The sequence below is a fragment of the Pelodiscus sinensis genome, chromosome 19 (genome assembly GCF_052426305.1).
Source record: "Pelodiscus sinensis isolate ZL-2025 chromosome 19, ASM5242630v1, whole genome shotgun sequence".
Classification (NCBI taxonomy): domain Eukaryota; kingdom Metazoa; phylum Chordata; order Testudines; family Trionychidae; genus Pelodiscus; species Pelodiscus sinensis.
In genome coordinates, this window is record NC_143070.1 from 1,298,425 (window position 1) to 1,320,409 (window position 21,985).

A 21,985-nucleotide genomic window follows, 5' to 3' on the forward strand; every position below is an offset into this window, starting at 1 on the left:
CCTTTCTGCGGGTTGGCCGAGGCGGCTGTGGTCAGTGAGCCGTGGAAGGCAGCCAGGGCAGGGCCCGGTCTCCCGGGGGCACCGCTCCGCTCCGCTCAGTGGCAGGAGTTTGCTGGTTCTCAGGTTAGCTTGGCAGAGGCCTCCGGTCCGCTGGCCCTGGGCACAGATGCAGGCTGGGGGCTGGGTCGCGGCCTTAGCCCCCCAGGTGCCCAGCTGCCTGGCAGGGGTGTGGGGGGGGACCCCCTGCCGCCCCACTGAGCTCAGGCTGGCTGGCTGGCTGGTAAGGCTCTGGCCCAGCCATGCCCTGGACCGTCCCGGTCCCCTCCACCCACAGCCCCCAGGCAGGGGTGTGGCTGGGGTCCAGCCGCCATGGGGCCAGGGCCAGGTGCCTGTGGGTCGGGCCTGTGCCCCATGGCTGCAGCCGGGTGGGCTCTAGGGCATGAGAGACCCGGTGGGGGCCATATGGGACCCGCTCTGCTGGGGGTGCAGCGCCTGGAGCTACCAGCCTGGCTGGGATCCTGCCCTCCACGCGGGGTGAGAAGCCAGGGCCGGGCTGAGGTTGCGGGGGCGGGGCAGGCCCGAGCGGGCGCTGACCCGGCCCGGCCATGACATCACCCCCCCCCCCCCGCAGGGAGCGAGGGGATGAACCGTGTGTATGAAAGTGGGAACGGGCCAGCCCCGGCCACACCCGGCCCGCCCCCCGCCCGGCCCCAGGGCGCAGAGCCCGGAGCGCAGCAAAGGGTCCGGAGCGCGCAGTGAGCGCGGATCCCTCTGCCCCGAGCGCGCATCATTGAGAGGAGCGCAAAGCCGGGAGCGCGCAGCGCAAAGCCCCGAGCGCGCAGCGGGGAGAGGAGCGCAAAGCCGGGAGCGCGCAGCGCAAAGCCCCGAGCGCGCAGCGGGGAGAGGAGCGCAAAGCCGGGAGCGCGCAGCGAGCCGGGATCCCCCAGCTCCGAGCGCGCAGCGCAAAGCCCGGAGCGCAGGGGAGAGTCCCGGAGCGCAAAGCTCAGTGCGCAGCGCAAAGCCCGGAGCGCAGGGGAGAGTCCCGGAGCGCAAAGCTCAGTGCGCAGCGCAAAGCCCAGAGCGGGGCGCAGACCCCCCGGCCCGGCGCAGCCGCCCCCGCCCAGGTAGGTCCTCGAGCCCGACGCGCCGGCACCGAGGGGGCAGCAGGTGGTGGGGCGGGGTTGCAGCGAGTTTGGAAAGTGCCCGCGCGAGAAGCTGGGGGGGGGGGGGGGGAGCGAGGGGGCAGGGAGGAAGGGAGGGGGGCGGGGGCAGGTGGATGGAGAGAGGGATGGCGAGGGGCAGTCGGACGGGGGGAAGGCGGGGGGCCGGAGATGCAGAGGTGGAAGGCGGGGGGGGCCCAGTTCTAGTGATGGGGGGGTCGGTCAGGGCCCCCCCATTGCTATCCCCTCCCCCGCTCCTAGCGCTGACCCAGCCCCTCGCCCCCAGAGCACAGGCCAGGGGGGCCAGTTTCCAGCAACCCCCCATCCTTACAGCCTCCACCCCAGGGCCCCTTCCCACCCACCCACAGCACCGCGCCCCGATACAGGCGCCCGGGAATGGAGCAGGGGGTCGGTCCCTGGGGCAGGGGGCTGCGAGTGGCAGGACAGAGGCCGGGGATGCGGGGGGGGGGGGGGGTCAGGAGCACGTGGGTTTGTGGCTGGGAGGCCAAAGACATGGGGGGCTGGTGGGCCCACGTCCTGCCCCCCTACAGGGGCCAGGCCCCTGCCCCCCGAGCCAGCTAGACCCTCGTTAGAGCGGGGTGGGGGGAAGCGGGCTGGGACCAGGGCTGGGAGGGGCGTGGGGGCTAGTGGTTAGAGCAGGAGGAGCCGGGACTCCTGGGTTCTCTCCCTGGCTCTGGGAGGGCAGTGGGGGCTAGTGATTAGAGCAGGGGGGCTGGGAGCCAGGAGCAGGGGAGCGGGGCCTAGTGGTTAGAGCAAGGGGGGGATGGGCGCCCGGGCACTCTCCCAGCGCCCTCTAGAGGGGCCAGGCCGCTGCCCCCCCGGAGCCAGATCACCCCCCGCGGCCCCTCCGCCCCCGCAGCCGGGCCGGGATCTGGGTGGGGCCCTTATCTCCTCGCAGAAGAATTTCCCGGCTGTCCGCAGCGCGCGGGGACGGAGCCAGGCCGGGTCCTGCGGGGCTGTGCGGGCCGCGCGGTGCCCGCTCTCGCCGGGGCTGCGGGGCGGGAGTGAGGGGCGCCGGCCGGGCTGGGGGGAGGGAGACTCCGGGCTGCGATTCAGGGGCACCAGCAGCGCAGCGCCCCCAGGGCCAGGACTGCGGGCGTCTCTCCTGGCTCCGGGAGGGGAGCGGGGGCTAGTGGCTAGAGCCGAGGGGGGGGGGGGGGGCTGGGAGCCAGGACGCCTGCGTTCTCTCTGGGAGGGGAGTGGGGACTAGTGGTTAGAGCAGCAGGGTTGGGAGCCAGGACGCCTGCGTTCTCTCTGGGAGGGGAGTGGGGACTAGTGGTTAGAGCAGGGGGGCTGGGAGCCAGGACGCCTGCGTTCTCTCTGGGAGGGGAGTGGGGACTAGTGGTTAGAGCAGGGGGCTGGGAGCCAGGACGCCTGCGTTCTCTCTGGGAGGGGAGTGGGGACTAGTGGTTAGAGCAGGGGGCTGGGAGCCAGGACGCCTGCGTTCTCTCTGGGCTCAGAGAGGGGAGCGGAGGCTAGTGGCTAGAGCGGGGGGGGGGGCTGGGAGCCAGGAGGCCTGCGTTCTCTCTGGGAGGGGAGTGGGGACTAGTGGTTAGAGCAGGGGGCTGGGAGCCAGGACGCCTGGGTTCTCTCTGGGAGGGGAGTGGGGACTAGTGGTTAGAGCAGGGGGCTGGGAGCCAGGACGCCTGCGTTCTCTCTGGGAGGGGAGTGGGGACTAGTGGTTAGAGCAGCAGGGTTGGGAGCCAGGACGCCTGCGTTCTCTCTGGGAGAGGAGTGGAGACTAGTGGTTAGAGCAGGGGGCCGGGAGCCAGGACGCCTGGGTTCTCTCTGGGCTCAGGAAGGGGAGCGGGGGCTAGTGGATATAGCAGGGGGTTGGGAGCCAGGACGCCTGCGTTCTCTCTGGGAGGGGAGTTGGGACTAGTGGTTAGAGCAGGGGGCTGGGAGCCAGGACGCCTGGGTTCTCTCTGGGCTCAGGAAGGGGAGTGGGGACTAGTGGTTAGAGCAGGGGGCTGGGAGCCAAGACGCCTGGGTTCTCTCTGGGCTCAGGAAGGGGAGCGGGGGCTAGTGGATACAGCAGGGGGTTGGGAGCCAGGACGCCTGCGTTCTCTCTGGGAGGGGAGTGGGGACTAGTGGTTAGAGCAGCAGGGTTGGGAGCCAGGACTCCTGTGTTCTCTCTGGGCGGGGAGTGGGGACTAGTGGTTAGAGCAGGGGGCTGGGAGCCAGGACGCCTGCGTTCTCTCTGGGCGGGGAGTGGGGACTAGTGGTTAGAGCAGGGGGCTGGGAGCCAGGACGCCTGCGTTCTCTCTGGGAGGAGAGTGGAGACTAGTGGTTGGGGCTGGGAGCGAGGACGCCTGCGTTCTCTCTGGGCGGGGAGTGGGGACTAGTGGTTAGAGCAGCAGGGTTGGGAGCCAGGACTCCTGTGTTCTCTCTGGGCGGGGAGTGGGGACTAGTGGATATAGCAGGGGGCTGGGAGCCAGGACACCTGGGTTCTCTCCTGGCTGCGGGAGGGGAGCGGGGGCTAGTGGTTAGCGCCTGGGCGCCCGGGTCCCCTGTCTGTGTGTGGTGGGCTGAGGCGCTGTCCGTGGCCCAAGCAGTAGCCCCGCTGGGAGTCCAGGGGAAGTCCGAGCCGAGCGGCGGTTGGAAATCCGTGTGAACCAAAGGCTGCAGCTGTGAAAACAGCACGCCGCAGGCACCGGGCCAGCGCTCAGCACTGCCCAGCGGCCACCGGCCTCCCGCGCCTGCCCCTCAATGGCCCCATTATGGGGAGGGGAAACTGAGGCATGAAGCTGGGACAGAATCCAGGATTCCCCGCCTCCCCCCGACAGCAAACCTCAGTACGAAGGCTGCTCCTTTTTAGCCAGATATCGGGGCGTGGGTCCTAGGACTGGGCCATGGGGGGCTGGGCCGGGGCGGGGTCCCGGGGCTGGGCCAATGGGGGGCGGGGGCTGGGGGCTGGGCCATGGGGGGACTGGGCTGGGGCAGGGTCCCGGGGCTGGGCCATGGGGGGCGGGGGCCGGGGGCTGGGCCATGGGGGGACTGGGCCGGGGCAGGGTCCCAGGGTTGGGCCAATGGGGGGCTGGGCCATAGGGTCCCGGAGCTGGGCCATGGGGGGCAGGGTCCCGGGGCTGGGCCATAGGGTCCTGGGGCTGGGCCGGGGCGGGGGCCGGGGGCTGGGCCAATGGGGGGCTGGGGTCCCGGGGCTGGGCCAATGGGGGCAGGGTCCTGGGGCTGGGCCAATGGGGGGCCGGGGGCTGGGCCATGGGGGGCTGGGCCAATGGGGGGCTGGGGTCCCGGGGCTGGGCCAATGGGGGGCTGGGCCGGGCGCTGGGGTCCGTCCGGTGCTGCTCTCCCGGCGTGAGAAGCCTCCGAACGCCCCGCTCCCCTGGCCCAGCTCTTGCCCCGTTTCCCCGGCTCCGGGCCAGGCCTCCAGCTGCTGGACGCGGCCCCCGGCCCGGCTCCAGCCACATTTTTGCAGCATGATCCTGGGCTGTTCCGCCGGCCTGGTTCCCGCTGGGGCGCTGGGGCCCAGCACCTGCCCCCGCCCCCTGCTCCGGCCCCTGCCAGGCCCTGCTCCCCCACCCGGACCCCAGCTCTGGGCCTGGCGACCCCGGCCGACCGGCCTCTGGATCGGGAACTGGGGCTGTGACTGGTGCCAGGGTGCCTGGGGGCTGGGATATGGGGGGAGGCTGGGGCCCTGTCCGGGGCCGGGGTACCTGGGGACTGGGATATGGGGGGGACTGGGGCTGTGACTGGTGCCAGGGTGCCTGGGGGCTGGGATATGGGGGGGACTGGGGCCCTGTCCGGGGCCGGGGTCCCTGAGGGCTGGGATATGGGGGGGACTGGGGCTGTGTCTGGTGCCAGGGTGCCTGGGGGCTGGGATATGGGGGGGACTGGGGCTGTGTCTGGTGCCAGGGTGCCTGGGGGCTGGGATATGGGGGGGACTGGGGCTGTGTCTGGTGCCAGGGTGCCTGGGGGCTGGGATATGGGGGGAGGCTGGGGCCCTGTCCGGGGCCGGGGTCCCTGGGGGCTGGGATATGGGGGGGACTGGGGCTGTGTGTGGTGCCAGGGTGCCTGGGGGCTGGGATATGGGGGGGACTGGGGCTGTGTCTGGTGCCAGGGTGCCTGGGGGCTGGGATATGGGGGGAGGCTGGGGCTGTGTGTGGTGCCAGGGTGCCTGGGGGCTGGGATATGGGGGGGACTGGGGCTGTGTGTGGTGCCAGGGTGCCTGGGGGCTGGGATATGGGGGGAGGCTGGGGCCCTGTCCGGGGCCGGGGTCCCTGGGGGCTGGGATATGGGGGGACTGGGGCTGTGTGTGGTGCCAGGGTGCCTGGGGGCTGGGATATGGGGGGGGACTGGGGCTGTGTGTGGTGCCAGGGTGCCTGGGGGCTGGGATATGGGGGGAGGCTGGGGCCCTGTCCGGGGCCCCTGGGGGCTGGGATATGGGGGGGACTGGGGCTGTGTGTGGTGCCAGGGTGCTTGGGGGCTGGGATATGGGGGGGACTGGGGCTGTGTGTGGTGCCAGGGTGCCTGGGGGCTGGGATATGGGGGGAGGCTGGGGCCCTATCCGGGGCCCCTGGGGGCTGGGATATGGGGGGGACTGGGGCTGTGTGTGGTGCCAGGGTGCCTGGGGGCTGGGATATGGGGGGAGGCTGGGGCTGTGTGTGGTGCCAGGGTGCCTGGGGGCTGGGATATGGGGGGGACTGGGGCTGTGTGTGGTGCCAGGGTGCCTGGGGGCTGGGATATGGGGGGAGGCTGGGGCCCTGTCCGGGGCCCCTGGGGGCTGGGATATGGGGGGGACTGGGGCTGTGTGTGGTGCCAGGGTGCCTGGGGGCTGGGATATGGGGGGAGGCTGGGGCCCTGTCCGGGGCCCCTGGGGGCTGGGATATGGGGGGGACTGGGGCTGTGTGTGGTGCCAGGGTGCCTGGGGGCTGGAATATGGGGGGAGGCTGGGGCCCTGTCCGGGGCCGGGGTCCCTGGGGGCTGGCATATGGGGGGGACTGGGGCTGTGTGTGGTGCCTGGGGGCTGGGATATGGGGGGGACTGGGGCTGTGTGTGGTGCCAGGGTGCCTGGGGGTATCTTGGGGTGCCCGGGGTGTCTGTGCCCCCAACACTAACTGCCTTCCCCCCCACAGGTCCACCCCCCTGCCAGCCATGGGGCCCTGGGTGCTACTGTCGCTGCTGGTGCTGGTGCAGGGGGCGCCCCCTCCGCCCGGCGCGGGGCCCCTGGCCCCCCATCGCCGCCCCCCCCGGGCCACGGCCCCCGCCAACACCACCGTCTTCTCCCACATCTACAGCATCAGCCGGGGAGCGGGGGCCGGGAGGGGCCCCCAGGAGGCGCGGGGCCCCCCCCAGCAGCAGCAGCCCCCCCAGCTGTATGAGCACACGCTGGGGGGCGACGAGCAGGTGGTCTTCACCCACCACATCAACCTGCCCCCCGCGGCCTGCGACTGCGAAGGGGGGGGCGACGGGGCCGCCCTGAGGGAGGCGCTGAGCCGGCTGCGGGTGCTGGAGGCCCAGGTCCGGGCGCTGCGGGAGCAGTGTGGGGCCAAGCGCTGCTGCCCCGCCTCCCCCACCGCCCAGGCCAGCACAGGTCAGAGAGGGGGAGGGGCGAAGGGGGCGGGGACGCCAGGAGGGAGGAGCTTAGGAGGAGGGGGTGGAGCTACAAAGGGGAGTGATATTGGGCAGGGCCAGCGTGGGAGGGGAGGCCAGGGTGTGAAAAAGGGGTGGAGCCATAAAAGGGGCGGGGCCAGGGCAGACAGGCAGCGCCCCCTGGTGGGGCTGCAGGGAGGTTGCCGTTTCACCCCCCTTCCCTCTCTCGGTGCCGCAGGCCAGACGGACACCCAGAGCCTGTGCAGCCGGCACGGCACCTTCGAGCTGGCCAACTGCAGCTGCGTGTGCCAGCCGGGCTGGGGCGGCCCCACCTGCGCCGAGCCGCAGTGCCCGGGCGGCTGCGGGGGCCGGGGCGAGTGCCTGGCCGGGCGCTGCCTCTGCCCCCCCGGCTTCTCCGGCGCCCGCTGCCAGACGCCCGTCTGCCCCGACGACTGCAACGACCAGGGCCGCTGCCTGGGGGGCCGCTGCGCCTGCTTCCCCGGCTACTCCGGCCCGGCCTGCGAGCGGCCCGACTGCCCCGGCGACTGCAGCGGGCGGGGGCGGTGCCGCGAGGGGCGCTGCGTCTGCCAGCCCGGCTACCTCGGCCCCGACTGCGCCGCCCGGGCCTGCCCCCGGGACTGCGGGGGCCGCGGGGAGTGCCGGCTCGGGCGCTGCCAGTGCCAGGAGGGCTACGCCGGCGAAGACTGCACCGTAGGTATGGCCGTCCGGCTCGCCATGCCCTAGGGGGCCCCCCTGCACTGCCCCGGGGGACCCCCCTGCACTGTCCCAGGGGACCCCCCTGCACTGCCCCGGGGGGCCCCCCTGCACTGCCCCGGGGGGCCCGGCCCTCAATGATCTAGGGCGCCCGACCCGCACTGCCCCGGGGGGGGGGGGCTGTCCCACACTGCTCCGGGGCGCCCATCCCACGCTGCCCAGAGGTGCCCGTCCCACAATGCCCTGGGGTACCAGTCCTCAGGGTGTCCTGGCCACTTGTCCCACAGAGCCCAGGGGCAATCCTGACCCCCTGTTCCCACAATGCCCCGGGGCACCCCAGCCGCCCGTCCCACAATGCCCCGGGGCCGCCCCAAGCGCTCGGCTCCCAGTGCCCCGCGCCTCTCCCCGGACTCACAGTCCCTCTCTGTGCCTGCTCCCACATCCCTGGGCATCCATCCCTGTGGCTGGGGGGGGGGGGATTCCTCCCCCCATGTGTGGGGCAGCTGTGGGCATGGAGCTGAATAGCCTCTGTGCTGCCTAATCCGCTCCTGACCCACGGCCAAGGCAGGGGGCCCTGGCCCCAGATCTGTGCGGCGGCCGGGACGTCCCGTCCCCGGGCACAGAGCCCCCCTGTGCGAGCCGCCCGCCCGGCCAAGATCAGCCTGGCGCCGGGCCCCAGCGGCTCGGCTTCCCCCGGAGAATCGGCCCCATTCATGCCGGCTGGGGGCGCGGTGCCGGGGGGCAGCGTCTGAGCTGTGCTTGTTCCTCCAGGTGTTTGCTTTCCCCCCCCCGCCCGGGACGGGACACAGATCAAAGGCCCCGGGTGGATGGAGGGGGGGCCCTGGGCCTTGTCCCTCTATGGGGCCTGTCCCTGGGGGCCCAGCCGCAGGGCGGGGGGGTGGCGGGGGGCCGGAGAACGCTCACCCCCTCTCGCCCCCCAGAGATCCCGGCCCTGGATCTGCGGGTGACGCGCCGGGACGAAGGCTCCTTCCGCCTCCAATGGACTCGGCCCAGGACCCAAGTGGACAGATACGACGTGCACCTCGTTCCCACGGTAACGGGGGACCAGGGGGTCGGCAGGCGTCAGAAGCCGGGTCTGGGCCTGGGGGGCAGGGGAGATCAGCGGGGCAGGAGGGGGTTACTCCCGGGGTCTCCCTTCTGGGGGGCGCAAGAGGGGAGGCGGATGGTTGAGGAAGGAGGCTGAGGGGTGCAGCTAGGGGATCCATATCACCCCCCACTCTCCAACCCCTCTGACCCCCAGCACTGCCGTGTCCCTGCAGTTGGGGGGTGCAGAGGGGGAGGTGCCTGAGAGGACTGGGCCCCCCACACCCCTGAACCCCACTTTCTCTCCCCCCCAGTATGACCCCGAGGGTGCTGTGTCTCTACAGTTGGGGGGTACAGAGGGGGGAGGGGCCTGAGAGGACTGGGCCCCCCACACCCCTGAACCCCACTTTCTCTCCCCCCCAGTATGACCCCGAGGGTGCTGTGTCTCTACAGTTGGGGGGTACAGAGGGGGGAGGTGCCTGAGAGGACTGGGCCCCCCCACACCCCTGAACCCCACTTTCTCTCCCCCCCAGTATGACCCCGAGGGTGCTGTGTCTCTACAGTTGGGGGGTACAGAGGGGGGAGGTGCCTGAGAGGACTGGGCCCCCCACACCCCTGAACCCCACTTTCTCTCCCCCCAGTATGACCCAGAGGATGCTGTGTCCCTACAGTTGGGGGGTACAGAGGGGGGAGGTGCCTGAGAGGACTGAGCCCCCCACACCCCTGAACCCCACTTTCTCTCCCCCCCAGGATGACCCCGAGGGCGCCGTGTCCCTGAAGTTGCCCGGCTCGGCCACGTCCTTCGAGCGCTCCGGGCTGGGCCCGGGCCAGGCGTTCAGCGTCACCATCCGGGCCCAACGGGCCCAGCACCTCGGCCCCCCCGCCACACAGAGCGTCCGCACCCGTACGTGGGGCTGGGGGGCCTGTGAGGGGAGGGGCTGTGAAGGGGGGAGGCTCCCGCGATACCCGACGGGGGGTCCTCCCCTTACAAGGCCCCGATGGAGCCAGTCACCCCCTGCCTGGGACGGCCCATCCCCAGAGCCCCCTGGTCGGAGCCGTCTGCCCCACATCCGGGCTGGCCCGGCCCAGGACTAGTGGAGCCAGACGAGATCTGAACGAGGGCCCAAGGCCAGCCCCGGTCCCAGGTCGACACCCCCAGATCCCGCCGGCGCTCCCAAAGGGGCCCCCGTAGCGCCCCCGTCCGTGCCTGGCTCGGCGCCTTGGCCCCACGCTGCTCTGAACGCTCACGGGGGGTTCTCTAGGGAGGGGCCCCGATCCCCACTCTGAGATCCACACTCTGACCCCTCTGTCCCCCCCAGGGATGGACGCGCCCCGCAGCCTGCACCCCACGGGGGCCACGGCCACCTCGCTGAGCCTGCGCTGGGAGCCCCCGGCCGCCCAGCCCGACGGCTACACCCTGCGCTACGGCCCGGCGGGGCGGGAGAGCACCGAGCCCCCCACCCGTCTGGCCCTGCCCCCCGACCACGCCACCGTCACCCTGACCGGCCTGCGCAGCGCCACGCCCTACACCTTCACCCTGACCGCCCACCGCGGCTCGGAGCAGAGCCCCCCCGTCAGCGCCAGCGCCAGCACCGGTGGGTACCAGGGCCGGGGGAGGGGGCGGGGAGCAGCGGTGGAGGGGGTGGGAGAGGAGGGGCAGGGGGGGGGGAAGGGGAAGAAGGAAACGGGAGGGGAGGATGAACGACGGAGGGAAAGCAGCACAGACTGGCCTGTGCCAGTTGCACAGAGGGACAAGAGCATCCGTCTGTCCGTCCATCCACCTGTCCGTCCATCCATCCGTACGAATGTACATACATCCCACTGTGCGTCCATCCATCCATCCATCCATCCATCCACCCACCTGTCCGTCCATCCATCCGTACGTATGTTCATACATCCCACTGTGCGTCCATCCATCCCTCCGTCCATCCACCCACCTGTCCGTCCATCCACCTGTCCGTCCGTCCATCCGTACGTATGTACATACATCCCACTGTGTGTCCATCCATCCCTCTGTCCATCCACCCATCCGTCTGTCAGTCCATCCACCTGTCCGTCCATCCATCCGTACGTATGTACATACATCCCACTGTGCGTCCATCCATCCATCCGTCCATCCACCCATCTGTCCGTCCATCCACCTGTCCGTCCATCCATCCGTACGTATGTTCATACATCCCACTGTGCGTCCATCCATCCCTCCGTCCATCCACCCATCTGTCCATCCATCCACCTGTCCGTCCATCCATCCGTACGTATGTACATACATCCCACTGTGCGTCCATCCATCCCTCTGTCCATCCACCCATCTGTCCGTCCATCCACCTGTCCGTCCATCCATCCGTACGTATGTTCATACATCCCACTGTGCGTCCATCCATCCCTCTGTCCATCCACCCATCTGTCCGTCCATCCACCTGTCCGTCCATCCATCCGTACGTATGTACATACATCCCACTGTGCGTCCATCCATCCCTCCGTCCATCCACCCACCTGTCCGTCCATCCACCTGTCCGTCCGTCCATCCGTACGTATGTTCATACATCCCACTGTGCGTCCATCCATCCCTCCGTCCATCCACCCGTCTGTCCGTCCATCCACCTGTCCGTCCATCCATCCGTACGTATGTACATACATCCCACTGTGCGTCCATCCATCCATCCGTCTGTCTGGGTACGTCTACACTGCATCCCTAGTTCGAACTAGGGATGCAAATGGAGACAATTGAAGTAGTTAATGAAGCGGGGATTTAAATATCCCGCGCTCCATTAACATGATCTCGCCGGCGCGCTGGTTCTAATCACAGCTGATTCGAACCAGGAAGTGCGCGCCGGGACGCGTTAGTTCGGACTAAAGCCCTTAGTCCAAACTAATGTTACTTGAACTAGGGATGCAGTGTAGACGTACCCTCTGTCCATCCACCTGTGCAATCCATATGTACATACATACATTCATCCCACTGTGCATCCATCCATCCACCTGTCTGTCCATCCCTCCGTCCATCTGTCTGTTCTCCCACGTGTCCGTCCATCCATCCATCCATCCATCCATCCATCCACCCAATTGTCTTACAGCGTCCGTCCATCGATAAAGGAGCCAGATGTTTCTCCTTCTCTTCCCCCCACCCTTCTGCGGGGGGTTTTCCTTCCCTCTCTCCCACAGCGAGCGATTTCTTCCTTCTGGCTGGAGCCGGGCTACCCAGGAGCCTCCCTCCCCTCCTCCCCTCCTGCTCCCCCCCATCTATTTCGGATCCACAGGTCATGGAGCTGGGGGCGCCGGACTAACCCCGTTCTCTTCCCTTCTCTCTTCGCAGCTAGCTCCTGGCACTGGCTCGGGAACACGGGCTGCTCCCCTCTAGGGGCGCTGGCTCCTGTCCGACCTGGGGGGGGCGGGGAGGGCAGGCTGGCTCGGAGGGCCTGTGGCTTTTCCTTTCTAGGGGTGCCGGTTCGGATCCAGTCCTGGGAGGGGCCTGGCTGACTCGGGGCGGCGTGGGGGAGAGGGAACGGGACCCCCTAACCGCACCACTATTTGCTCCCGGCAGCACCGGCGCCCACCCCGCCCCGCCGGCCGCCCACCCGCCCCCCGGCGCCTCGTCTCCGGCCGCCCGGCCCCGGGGGGCAGCCGGGTCCCCAGCCCGCCCCGGCCAACGCCTCCTCACTCCCCAGCCAGCTCTTCCTGCAGACTGTGGCCAAGGACCTCCCGGCCAAGCTGTCCCGTTACAACGGGACGCTGCTGCAGCGGCTGGAGAGCTACCTCCGGGCCGCCCGCTACCCGCTGCGCGCCAACCAGACCCTCGCCGGCGTGGCCACGGCCATCTACCACTACCTGCTGTGGACGAAGTCCCCGGAGGAGCAGCGGATGGTCTACCAGCGGCTGGGCGAACCCTACCCGGAGCCCGGGCCCACGGCGCCCACCCCGAGGGAGCCGGGCCCCTCCCGCTTCTTCAAGGAGGCCAGCAGCATCTTCGCGGAGGGCACCGAGCCGCGGCGCCACGCCAAGCCGGGGGTGGTGGCCCGCTCCTCCGGCGCCATCGTGGTCTCGCTGGACAGCGTGCGGGGCCACTCGGAGCGCGTGGTGGTGCGCTACTGGCGGGTGGCTGACGGCGGCGGCCAGGGGCAGCTGGAGGTGCCGGGGGACACGGCGGCCGTCCATCTCCAGGGCCTGGCGCCCGGCACCACCTACCAGGTGGAGATCCACGGGCTGGCCCAGGGGCAGCTCTCCAAGTCCTATTCGTTTGTCTCCTCCACAGGTAGCGCCGGGCGGCCACCCCCCTCGGCTCCTTAACCCCACGGCACCCCCCACCGCGCCCCCCGGCTGCTCACCATTGCCACCCGCTGGTGCTAAACCTCTCCCCCTTCTGCCCTCCTCTCTCCCGCAGGCTGCTGGCTTGTGCGCACCGGCCTGGCATGGCCATGGGGGGGCCGACTGCGCCCCCCCCTCCACCGTTAACCCCACCCTTTCTTCTGCAGCTGTTTGGCTTCCACCCCCTACAGGCTTCCCGCCATGGACGCAGCCGGCAAGGGGCCGGTCGCCTCTAGGGGGCGCCAGATCCAGGGCAGGGATTGGCTGGCTCGGGGAGGCAGGAAAGGGGGCAGGGTCTCTCCCCTCTAGGGGGCGCCAGATCGCAGCTGGCCCAAGAGCAGGGATTGGCTGGCTTGGGAGGCAGGGAAGGGGGTGGGGTCTCTCTCCTCTAGGGGGCACCAGATCGCAGCTGGCCCTAGGGCAGGGATTGGCTGGCTTGGGGAGGCAGGGAAAGGGGGGGTCTCTCCCCTCTAGGGGGCGCCAGATTGCAGCTGGCCCTAGGGCAGGGATTGGCTGGCTTGGGGAGGCAGGGAAGGGGGTGGGGTCTCTCTCCTCTAGGGGGCGCCAGATTGCAGTTGGCCCTAGGGCAGGGATTGGCTGGCTTGGGGAGGCAGGGAAGGGGGCGGGGTCTCTCCCCTCTAGGGGGCGCCAGATTGCAGTTGGCCCTAGGGCAGGGATTGGCTGGCTTGGGGAGGCAGGGAAGGGGGCGGGGGTCTCTCCTCTCTAGGGGGCACCAGATTGCAGTTGGCCCTAGGGCAGGGATTGGCTGGCTTGGGGAGGCAGGGAAAGGGGGGGTCTCTCCCCTCTAGGGGGCGCCAGATTGCAGCTGGCCCTAGGGCAGGGATTGGCTGGCTTGGGGAGGCAGGGAAAGGGGGGGTCTCTCCCCTCTAGGGGGCGCCAGATTGCAGCTGGCCCTAGGGCAGGGATTGGCTGGCTCTGGGGGGCAGGGAAGGGGGCAGGCCCAGTGGACTCTAGGGGGCGCCCTTTCACCCTTTCCTGCTCCTCCAGCTCCTGAGGCAGCCAGCACCGAGCAGCCCCTGGAGGCCCCCACACCCGGCGTCTCCCGCCCGGGGCCGCCCCCGGGGGACCTGGCCGTGACGGACGTCTCCCCCGACCGGTTCCGCGTCACCTGGACGGCCTCCTCCGGCGCCTTCCGGCGCTTCCTGCTGCGCTACTGGGAGTCCGGCACCGCGGCGCCCGCCCGGCAGGCCCAGGTGCCTGGGGGGCAGAGGGGCGTGACCCTCACCCAGCTGAGCCCCGGCACCAGCTACGAAGTGGAGCTCCGGGGAGTGGCCCCCGACGGGACCATCTCGGAGCCTGTCTCCACCAGCGTGTCGACAGGTAATGCCCCGGCCCTCACTCCCTCCTGGCTCCCAGCCCCCTGCTCTAACCGCTAGACCCCACTTCCCTCCCAGAACCGGGGAGATCCCAGGTGTCCTGGCCCCCAACCCCCTGCTCTAACCGCTAGCCCCCGCTCCCCTCCCAGAGTTGGGGAGGGATCCCAGGCGTCCTGGCTCCCAGCTCCCCGCTCTAACCACTAGCCCCCGCTCCCCTCACAGAGTTGGGGAGGGATCCCAGGCGTCCTGGCTCCCAGCTCCCCGCTCTAACCACTAGCCCCCGCCCTCTCTCTTGCAGCGCCTATGGGTGGGGCCCCGGAGCCCATCGAGCTGGGGGCCATGGGGGTGAGGAACGTGAGCAGCGAGGGCTTCGGGCTGCAGTGGCGGGCGCGCCAGGGCCTGTTCCAGTCCTTCCTGCTGCGCTACCAGGACGCGGCCGGGCGCACGGTGCCCCGGGAGATCGAGATGCCGGGGGAGCAGCGGGAGACCCACATTGGGGGGCTGCAGCCCGACACCGAGTACCACGTCACGCTCTACGGGGTGCACCACGGCCAGCTCTCCCCGCCGCTCAGAGCCAGAGCCCTGACAGGTAGCGCCCCTCCCCCCCGCGGCTCCCGCCTTGGCCCCCTGCCAGCTGGGGCAGCCCCCCTGCACCCCCTTCTGCTCCTCACTAGCCTGCCAGTCTGCTGTCCTTCCGCAGGGCTGGGGGCATTGCCCAGTCGTCCTGGCTCCCAGCCCCCCTGCTCTAACCACTAGTCCCTACTCCCCTCCCCAAGCCAGGGAGAGGACCCAGGAGTCCGGGCTCCCAGCCTCCCTGCTCTAACCACTAGTCCCTACTCCCCTCCCCAAGCCAGGGAGAAGACCCAGGAGTCCGGGCTCCCAGCCTCCCTGCTCTAACCACTAGTCCCTACTCCCCTCCCCAAGCCAGGGAGAGGACCCAGGAGTCCGGGCTCCCAGCCCCCCTGCTCTAACCACTAGTCCCTACTCCCCTCCCCAAGCCAGGGAGAGGACCCAGGAGTCCGGACTCCCAGCCCCCCCGCTCTAACCACTAGCCCCCACTGTAGTGTAGACATAGCCTGGGTAACCACAATAGGGCTACGTCTACACTATGAGTTTTCTTGGCTAAAATATGCTAATGAGGGACTCATTTGATCTCCTTTGCATATTTTCTGCCCATCCATTTTTGCGCAAAACCAAGTCGTATGGACGTTTTCTTTTTGCGCAAAAAGTCCCCTTTCCCTGCCAGATCGGTCGACGTCCTTTTGGGGCGTAAGGATCTTGCGGGAAAAAGGGGTTTTTGTGCCAAAAGAAAGCGTCCACAAGCAGAAACCCCAGCACAAAAATGGATTGGCAGGACATATGCAAATGAGATCATGATGCATGCAAATGAGTGCCTCATTAGCATATTTTTGCCATGAAAACGCGCAGCGTCGACGTAGCCTAGGAGGGCGGCGCCTGCCGCTGTCTCCCAGAGAGCAAACACGCCAGCCCCGAGCCCAGCGACACGTCACACACACAAAGCACACGTGTGACGGACACGCTCTGCAAAGCCCCAGCGTTCAGACATCGGGGGGGGGGGTCTGCTTTGTACCCCGCTCTCCCCACCTGGCTCTGTGCGGAGCGATTCCCACTGACTCCACTGGGACGCCGCGTTGGGGACCCCCCGACCCTGCACCCCACCCACAGCCAGACGGGGCTCCGCCGGCTGGTAGAACAGGGGGGTTCATTGGCTCTCCGAGATACAGCCCAGCCTGGGTACCATGTGGACATCGGAGTGAGGGGCCGGCAGCCTCAGCCCCCTTGGGGTGGGGCACACAGGCCCCGAACCCCCAGTACCCGATTTAGTCTCTTTTCATCACGTTTGCCCAGCCCCCAGCCCTGCCCCCCAGCCAGGTGGCGTCTCCGCCTCCCTCCGTTTGTCTCTCCCCCTGCGAAGAGCCTTGTTCCCTGCCCAGGCTGGGACTGGGTGTCTGGGCCCATCCACGCATGGGTGAGTCAGTGGGAATCAAACAGCCCAGCGCAGGGGGACCCGGGGTTACAGAGCAGACAGCCCCCCCCCCACATCACACCCCTCCCTGGGCCACTTTGCCCAAGATCTGGGGCACACACCCAGCGGGGGGGGCAAGTCGGCTGTGTGTGTTCCTGCTACAGTCCAGCCAGCTGGCAGAGAGCGAACGGGGCGGAGGGGATGGCGGAAGGACAGAAGAGCGAAGGAGGGTGACCGGGAAAGGCAGGCCGGCAGGGAAGGCAGGAGCCGGGCCGCGAGAATGAGCAGAGATGCGGAGGCCAGCCCGGGGCGGGGCAAAAGGGAGAGGGGCAGGAGTGGATGGGGCAGGACGGAAGGGAGGACGTGGGACAGGCGGCAGACAGACGCACCCAGCAATCCCACCCCGCTGCTCCCTCCCCAGTCTCGAGACGGTTTGGTGCGACCCCCAACAAGGCACCTCCGCTAGCCCCATCTACCCCCTTGGCCCTGCCGAGACCCAGAACTACGGGACCTTCCCTCCCATCCTCTCGCTTCCAGCCCCGGCAGAACCCGGCGCCCAGCCCAGCCTGGGGGAGCTCTCAGCCTCCGACGTCACCCACGACTCCGTCCTGCTCTCCTGGACCGTCCCGGCCGGGGACTTCGACTCCTTCCTCCTCCAGTACAAGGACGCGGAGGGCAAGCCCCAGGCGCTGCCCATGGACGGAGGATCCCGCACGGTCACCGTCCCCAACCTGGCGCCTTCCCGCCGGTACAAGTTCAACCTCTACGGCGTGTCCGGCCGCAAGCGCCTGGGCCCCGTCTCCACCGACGCCACCACAGGTCAGCGGCTGCTTCCGGGACACCGGCCCCTTCCCCTCCTGCCCCCTTTGTCTCACAGTGGGGCCTTGGTGGACTGATGGGAAGATGGGTGGGTGGATGGGCAGGGGGTTACTGGGCATGACGCTGGCTGAGAGAATGGAGAGACGTGTATGGGGACGGGTGGGTGAATAGATAGGTACATTAATGGCTGTCTAGAGGATCAGACGGAGGGATGGACAGACAGAAGAGTGGATAGATACGTATGGGGGGAGATGGTTGGAGGGACGGATGCAAGGATGGGTAGGGATCTATGGGCATGGATAGACAGCTGATGGAAGTGTGGTACATGTGTATGGCGACGGATGGACGGACAGAAGGCTGGGTAGCTATGTATGGGGGTGGAGGGATGGACGGACAGACTGAAGGGTGGGTAGGTGGTTATGGGGGTGGATAGACGGATGGGTGGACAGAAGGGAGCTTAGCTATGTATGGGGTCGGACAGACGGTTATAGAAGTGGATGGAATGCTGGGTAGCTATGTATGGGAGTGGATGGACAGACAGACGAAATGCTGGGTCACTATGTAGGGGTATGGACGGACAGATGGACAGCAGGAGTGTAGATATGCAGGGGGATGGATGGACAGACGGACGGCAGGGGCACCTTCCCCTTCTGGGTGCAGTTTCACCCCCTTCTCTCTTCCAGCCGCGGAGCCGCAGGAGGCAAAACCTGCCCCTGAGCCCAGCCTGGGGGATCTCTCGGCCTCCAACGTCACCCACGAGTCCGTCCTGCTCTCCTGGACCGTCCCGGCCGGGGACTTCGACTCCTTCCTCCTCCAGTACAAGGACGCGGAGGGCCAGCCCCAGGCGCTGCCCGTGGACGGAGGATCCCGCACGGTCACCGTCCCCAACCTGGCGCCTTCCCGCCGGTACAAGTTCAACCTCTACGGCGTGTCCGGCCGCAAGCGCCTGGGCCCCCTCTCCACCGACGCCACCACAGGTCAGCGGCTGCCCCCGGGACTCCGGCCCCTTCCCCTCCCGTCCCCTTTGCCTTGCAGTGTGACATGGACGCAGATCAATGGGCCAGGATCTTGCCATGAAGATACTTTGAACCTTCCAGCCTCCTCAACTAGACTGCTGGCTGTAGACGCAGGGATGGGTGGGTGGGTGGATGGACAGACAGAGAGGTGGTGGGTGGATGAGAGAGGGAAGGATGAGAGGGACAGACAGATGGTAGAATAGATAGATATGTTCGGGGATGGATGGATGGATGGACAAGTGTGCAGGTGCACGGATGGATAGACGAAAGGATGGATAAATAGATGGGTGGATGGATAGATGGGCAAATGCATAAGTGGATGGATGGACGGTAGGTGAATGGACGGACGGGTGGATGGAAAGAGGCAGTGGGGAGAGGCATTTATGGGGATCTTTCCATTGACACTGGTGGCTTTGGTTCACCCTCTTCTCTTTCGCTCTCGTTCCTTCCTTCCCTCTCGCTGCTCCTGCCCCAGCTCCGCACTGAAGTTTGTGCTGGTCCCTCTGGGCCAACCCGGCACGGAGGCAGGAAGGCTGTGGGGACCCATGGAGCGCAGTACCTTCTTTGCAGACTGTGACGTAGTGGGGGTACTTGCTGGGCTGTGGTGACCTCTGCTGTCTGGGAGTATGGAGGAGACAGCCTAGGGAAAGGGGCTGGAGTTTAGGGGCCCAGTCTCCCCCATCTCAAGGGGGCCTGAGGCATCCTAGCCCAGCTCTGTGACCAGATTCCATCTGTGCTGTGCTGTACCCTGGAGAGGCAATAAACTTCCTCTATTCCACCGGCTGGTGCAGTCTGTTTGTGCCATTTCGGGGTGCAGGAGACGGAGGACCCCCAACGCGCCGTCACACAGACATGCCCCCTCTGTCTGTCTCTCCTGAATTCTTGCCTGTAGCAGGATCTGAATGTGTTGTGGGCCAGTGTCTGGGGCTCCCTGTCCCCTCCCCACATCCGTTCTCTCTGCAGGTCTCCTCTGGCTGGGAATTAACAAGCCCTTGAGATCGTGGTAAGACATGCTCTACCCGGACCGCACCCTTCACCCGCCTCTCTCTGTTCCAGCCGTGGAGCCGCAGGGGGCAAAACCCGCCCCGGAGCCCAGCCTGGGGGAGCTCTCGGCCTCTGACGTCACCCACGACTCCGTCCTGCTCTCCTGGACCGTCCCGGCCGGGGACTTCGACTCCTTCCTCCTCCAGTACAAGGACGCGGAGGGCAAGCCCCAGGCGCTGCGCGTGGACGGAGGATCCCGCACGGTCACCGTCCCCAACCTGGCACCTTCCCACCGGTACAAGTTCAACCTCTACGGCGTGTCCGGCCGCAAGCGCCTCGGCCCCGTCTTCACCGACGCCACCACAGGTCAGCGGCTGCCCCCGGGACTCCGGGCCCTTTGTTGTGCAGTGGCAGGAATGCCAATGTCTGAGCCTGATCCTTCTCAAGAAGCTTACTGGGCATTGACTGGCTAGACAGAGGAGTGTGGAAAGGCATGCATGGATGGATGGATGGATGGATGGGGAAAGGCGCTAAGATGGGAGGATGAAGGGATAGATGGAGTTACACGCAGAAAGGTGTGTGGTCGATTTCGGTAAGTATAGACAGTGAGAAGTGTTCGTGTTTGTGTTTGGGTTTGGGTGGATGGGTAGATGGAAGTGCGAGTGGTTGTGTTTGGGTTTGGTTGGATGGACAAACGGAAGTGCGAGTGTTTGTGTTTGTGGTTGGATAGATGGATTGTTGGAAGTGCCAGTGGCTGTTTGGGTTGGGGTGGATGGACAGATGGAAGTGTAGGGGGCTGTGTTTGCGGTAGGTTGGTGCATGGACAGACAGCGGTTTGAGTGGCTGTGTTTGCAGTAGGTTGGTGGACGGATAGATGGAAGTGCCAGTGGTGTTTGGGTTTGGGTGGACGGACAGACGGAAATACAGATGGCTGTGTTTGCGGTTGGTTGGTGGACGGACAGACGGCGGTTTGAGTGGTTGCGTTTGCAGTAGGTTGGTGGACGGACAGACGGAAGTGCGAGTGTTTGTGTTTGTGTTTGGGTGGACGGACAGATGGAAGTGCAGGGGGATGTGTTTGTGGTTGGTTGGTGGATGGACAGATGGCGGTTTGAGTGGCTGTGTTTGCGGTTGGTTTGGGGACAGACAGACGGAAGTGTGGCCGGATGGGTGTTGTGAGGAACTCCTGGGGCTGTGTCCATGGGTATCAGGCCAGGTGGCGCTGTCTGCGCCCAGGCTGGGTGCGGTGGCAGACGCACATGTCCGTGTGGTACAGCGATGGGCGTGGGCTGGGATGGATGGGGGCGCTTTCCCCGCGGGGCTCTTCCCACTGACGGTGGCTTGGTTCACCCCCTTTTCTCTCTCTCTCGCTCGTCCTTCCTCCCCTCCCCCCTCCCGTCCCAGCTCCGCCTTTCCCGAGGTTTGCGCCAGTCGCCCTGGGCCAGCCCCTGCATGGAGGCAGCGTGGCCAAGGGCAAACAAGGAATGTGGGATCCTCTTTGCAGACATGCCCTGTCCGTCTGTCTGTCTGTCCCCAGCTCCAGGATCCAGCTGTGTCCTGAGCCGGTCCCTGGCACTGCCTGCATTCCCTCTCCCAAGAATCCTCCCTGAAGGTCCCCTTGGGCAGTGAACTGCCCACAACCCAGCCTGCACCCTTCACCCCTCTCTGTTCCAATCACAGCACCGCGGGAGGCACCCGCCCCCCAACCCAGCCTGGGGGAGCTCTCCGCCTCCGACGTCACCCACGAGTCCGTCCTGCTCTCCTGGACCGTCCCGGCCGGGGACTTCGACTCCTTCCTCCTCCAGTACAAGGACGCGGAGGGCCGGCCCCAGGCGCTGCCCATGGATGGAGGATCCCGCACGGTCACCGTCCCCAACCTGGCGCCTTCCCGCCGATACAAGTTCAACCTCTACGGCGTGTCCGGCCGCAAGCGCCTGGGCCCCGTCTCCACCGACGCCACCACAGGTCAGCGGCTGCTCCCGGGACGCCGGCCCCTTCCCCTCCCGCCCCCTTTGCGTTGCAGTGTCCAGGACCTTCCCAGAAAGTTGCTTCCAAAGCTCCAGCCTCCAGGAAGAGAGTGACAGCCATTGACTGGACAGAGAGGAGTGTGTGGATGGGGGTGAGTGGAGGGAGGAAGGGATGGATGGATGGACAGATGGACAGACAGGTAGATGGACGGCTGTCTAAGGAGGTGGACAGAGATGGAGGGATGGATTGAGAATTGGGTAGATGGATGGATGGGAGGATGGATGGATGGATATGTAGAGGGGTGGGTGGATGAACGGAGGGTTGGATGGACGCCGGTGTAGAGGGACGGATGGATGGATGGATGGATGCTCAGAGGGATGGATGGATGCACAAAGAGATGGAGGGATGGATGAATGAGTAGAGGGGTGGGTGGGCGGAGGGATGGATGGATGAGTAGAGGGGTGGTTGGGCGGAGGGATGGATGGATGAGTAGAGGGGTGGGTGGTCGGAGGGATGGATGGATGAGTAGAGGGGTGGATGGTTGGAGGGATGGATGGATGAGTAGAGGGGTGGGCAGATGGATGGATGGATGAGTAGAGGGGTGGGTGGTCGGAGGGATGGATGGATGAGTAGAGGGGTGGGTGGTCGGAGGGATGGATGGATGAGTAGAGGGGTGGGTGGTCGGAGGGATGGATGGATGAGTAGAGGGGTGGGTGGTTGGAGGGATGGATGGATGAGTAGAGGGGTGGGCGGTTGGAGGGATGGATGGATGGATGAGTAGAGGGGTGGGAGGACAGACGAAGGGTTGGATGGATGGATGAGTAGAGGGGTGGGTGGAGGGATGGATGGATGAGTAGAGGGTTGGGTGGTCGGAGGGATGGATGGATGAGTAGAGGGGTGGGTGGTCGGAGGGATGGATGGATGAATAGAGGGGTGAGTGGAGGGATGGATGGATGAGTAGAGGGGTGGGTGGTCGGAGGGATGGATGGATGAGTAGAGGGGTGGTTGGGCGGAGGGATGGATGGATGGATGAGTAGAGGGGTGGGTGGTCGGAGGGATGGATGGATGAGTAGAGGGGTGGATGGT

General features: G+C 67.3%; 1 protein-coding gene across 24 annotated transcripts in view; it reads left to right on the plus strand.

Moving 5' to 3' along the window:
• The first annotated feature begins 673 nt into the window (after window positions 1-673).
• TNXB (tenascin XB) overlaps window positions 674-21,985 on the plus strand; it is a 75,116-nt gene continuing 53,804 nt past the window's right edge. For 9 of the 24 annotated variants that reach the window (XM_089771593.1, XM_089771588.1, XM_089771587.1 and 6 more), the window contains exons 1-14: window positions 675-955; window positions 1,009-1,124; window positions 6,275-6,732; window positions 6,970-7,446; window positions 8,387-8,499; window positions 9,240-9,393; window positions 9,809-10,084; window positions 12,031-12,738; window positions 13,800-14,132; window positions 14,427-14,717; window positions 16,653-16,934; window positions 17,618-17,911; window positions 19,007-19,300; window positions 20,612-20,896. In XM_089771593.1, coding sequence (XP_089627719.1) covers window positions 6,294-6,732; window positions 6,970-7,446; window positions 8,387-8,499; window positions 9,240-9,393; window positions 9,809-10,084; window positions 12,031-12,738; window positions 13,800-14,132; window positions 14,427-14,717; window positions 16,653-16,934; window positions 17,618-17,911; window positions 19,007-19,300; window positions 20,612-20,896 — 3,946 coding nt within the window. In that variant the 5' untranslated portion in view covers window positions 675-955; window positions 1,009-1,124; window positions 6,275-6,293. Of the gene's footprint in view, window positions 1,125-3,736; window positions 3,977-6,274; window positions 6,733-6,969; window positions 7,447-8,386; window positions 8,500-9,239; window positions 9,394-9,808; window positions 10,085-12,030; window positions 12,739-13,799; window positions 14,133-14,426; window positions 14,718-16,652; window positions 16,935-17,617; window positions 17,912-19,006; window positions 19,301-20,611; window positions 20,897-21,985 lie in introns of all 24 variants that reach the window. The other 15 variants (XM_089771583.1, XM_089771590.1, XM_089771584.1 and 12 more) reach the window with 7 other exon arrangements.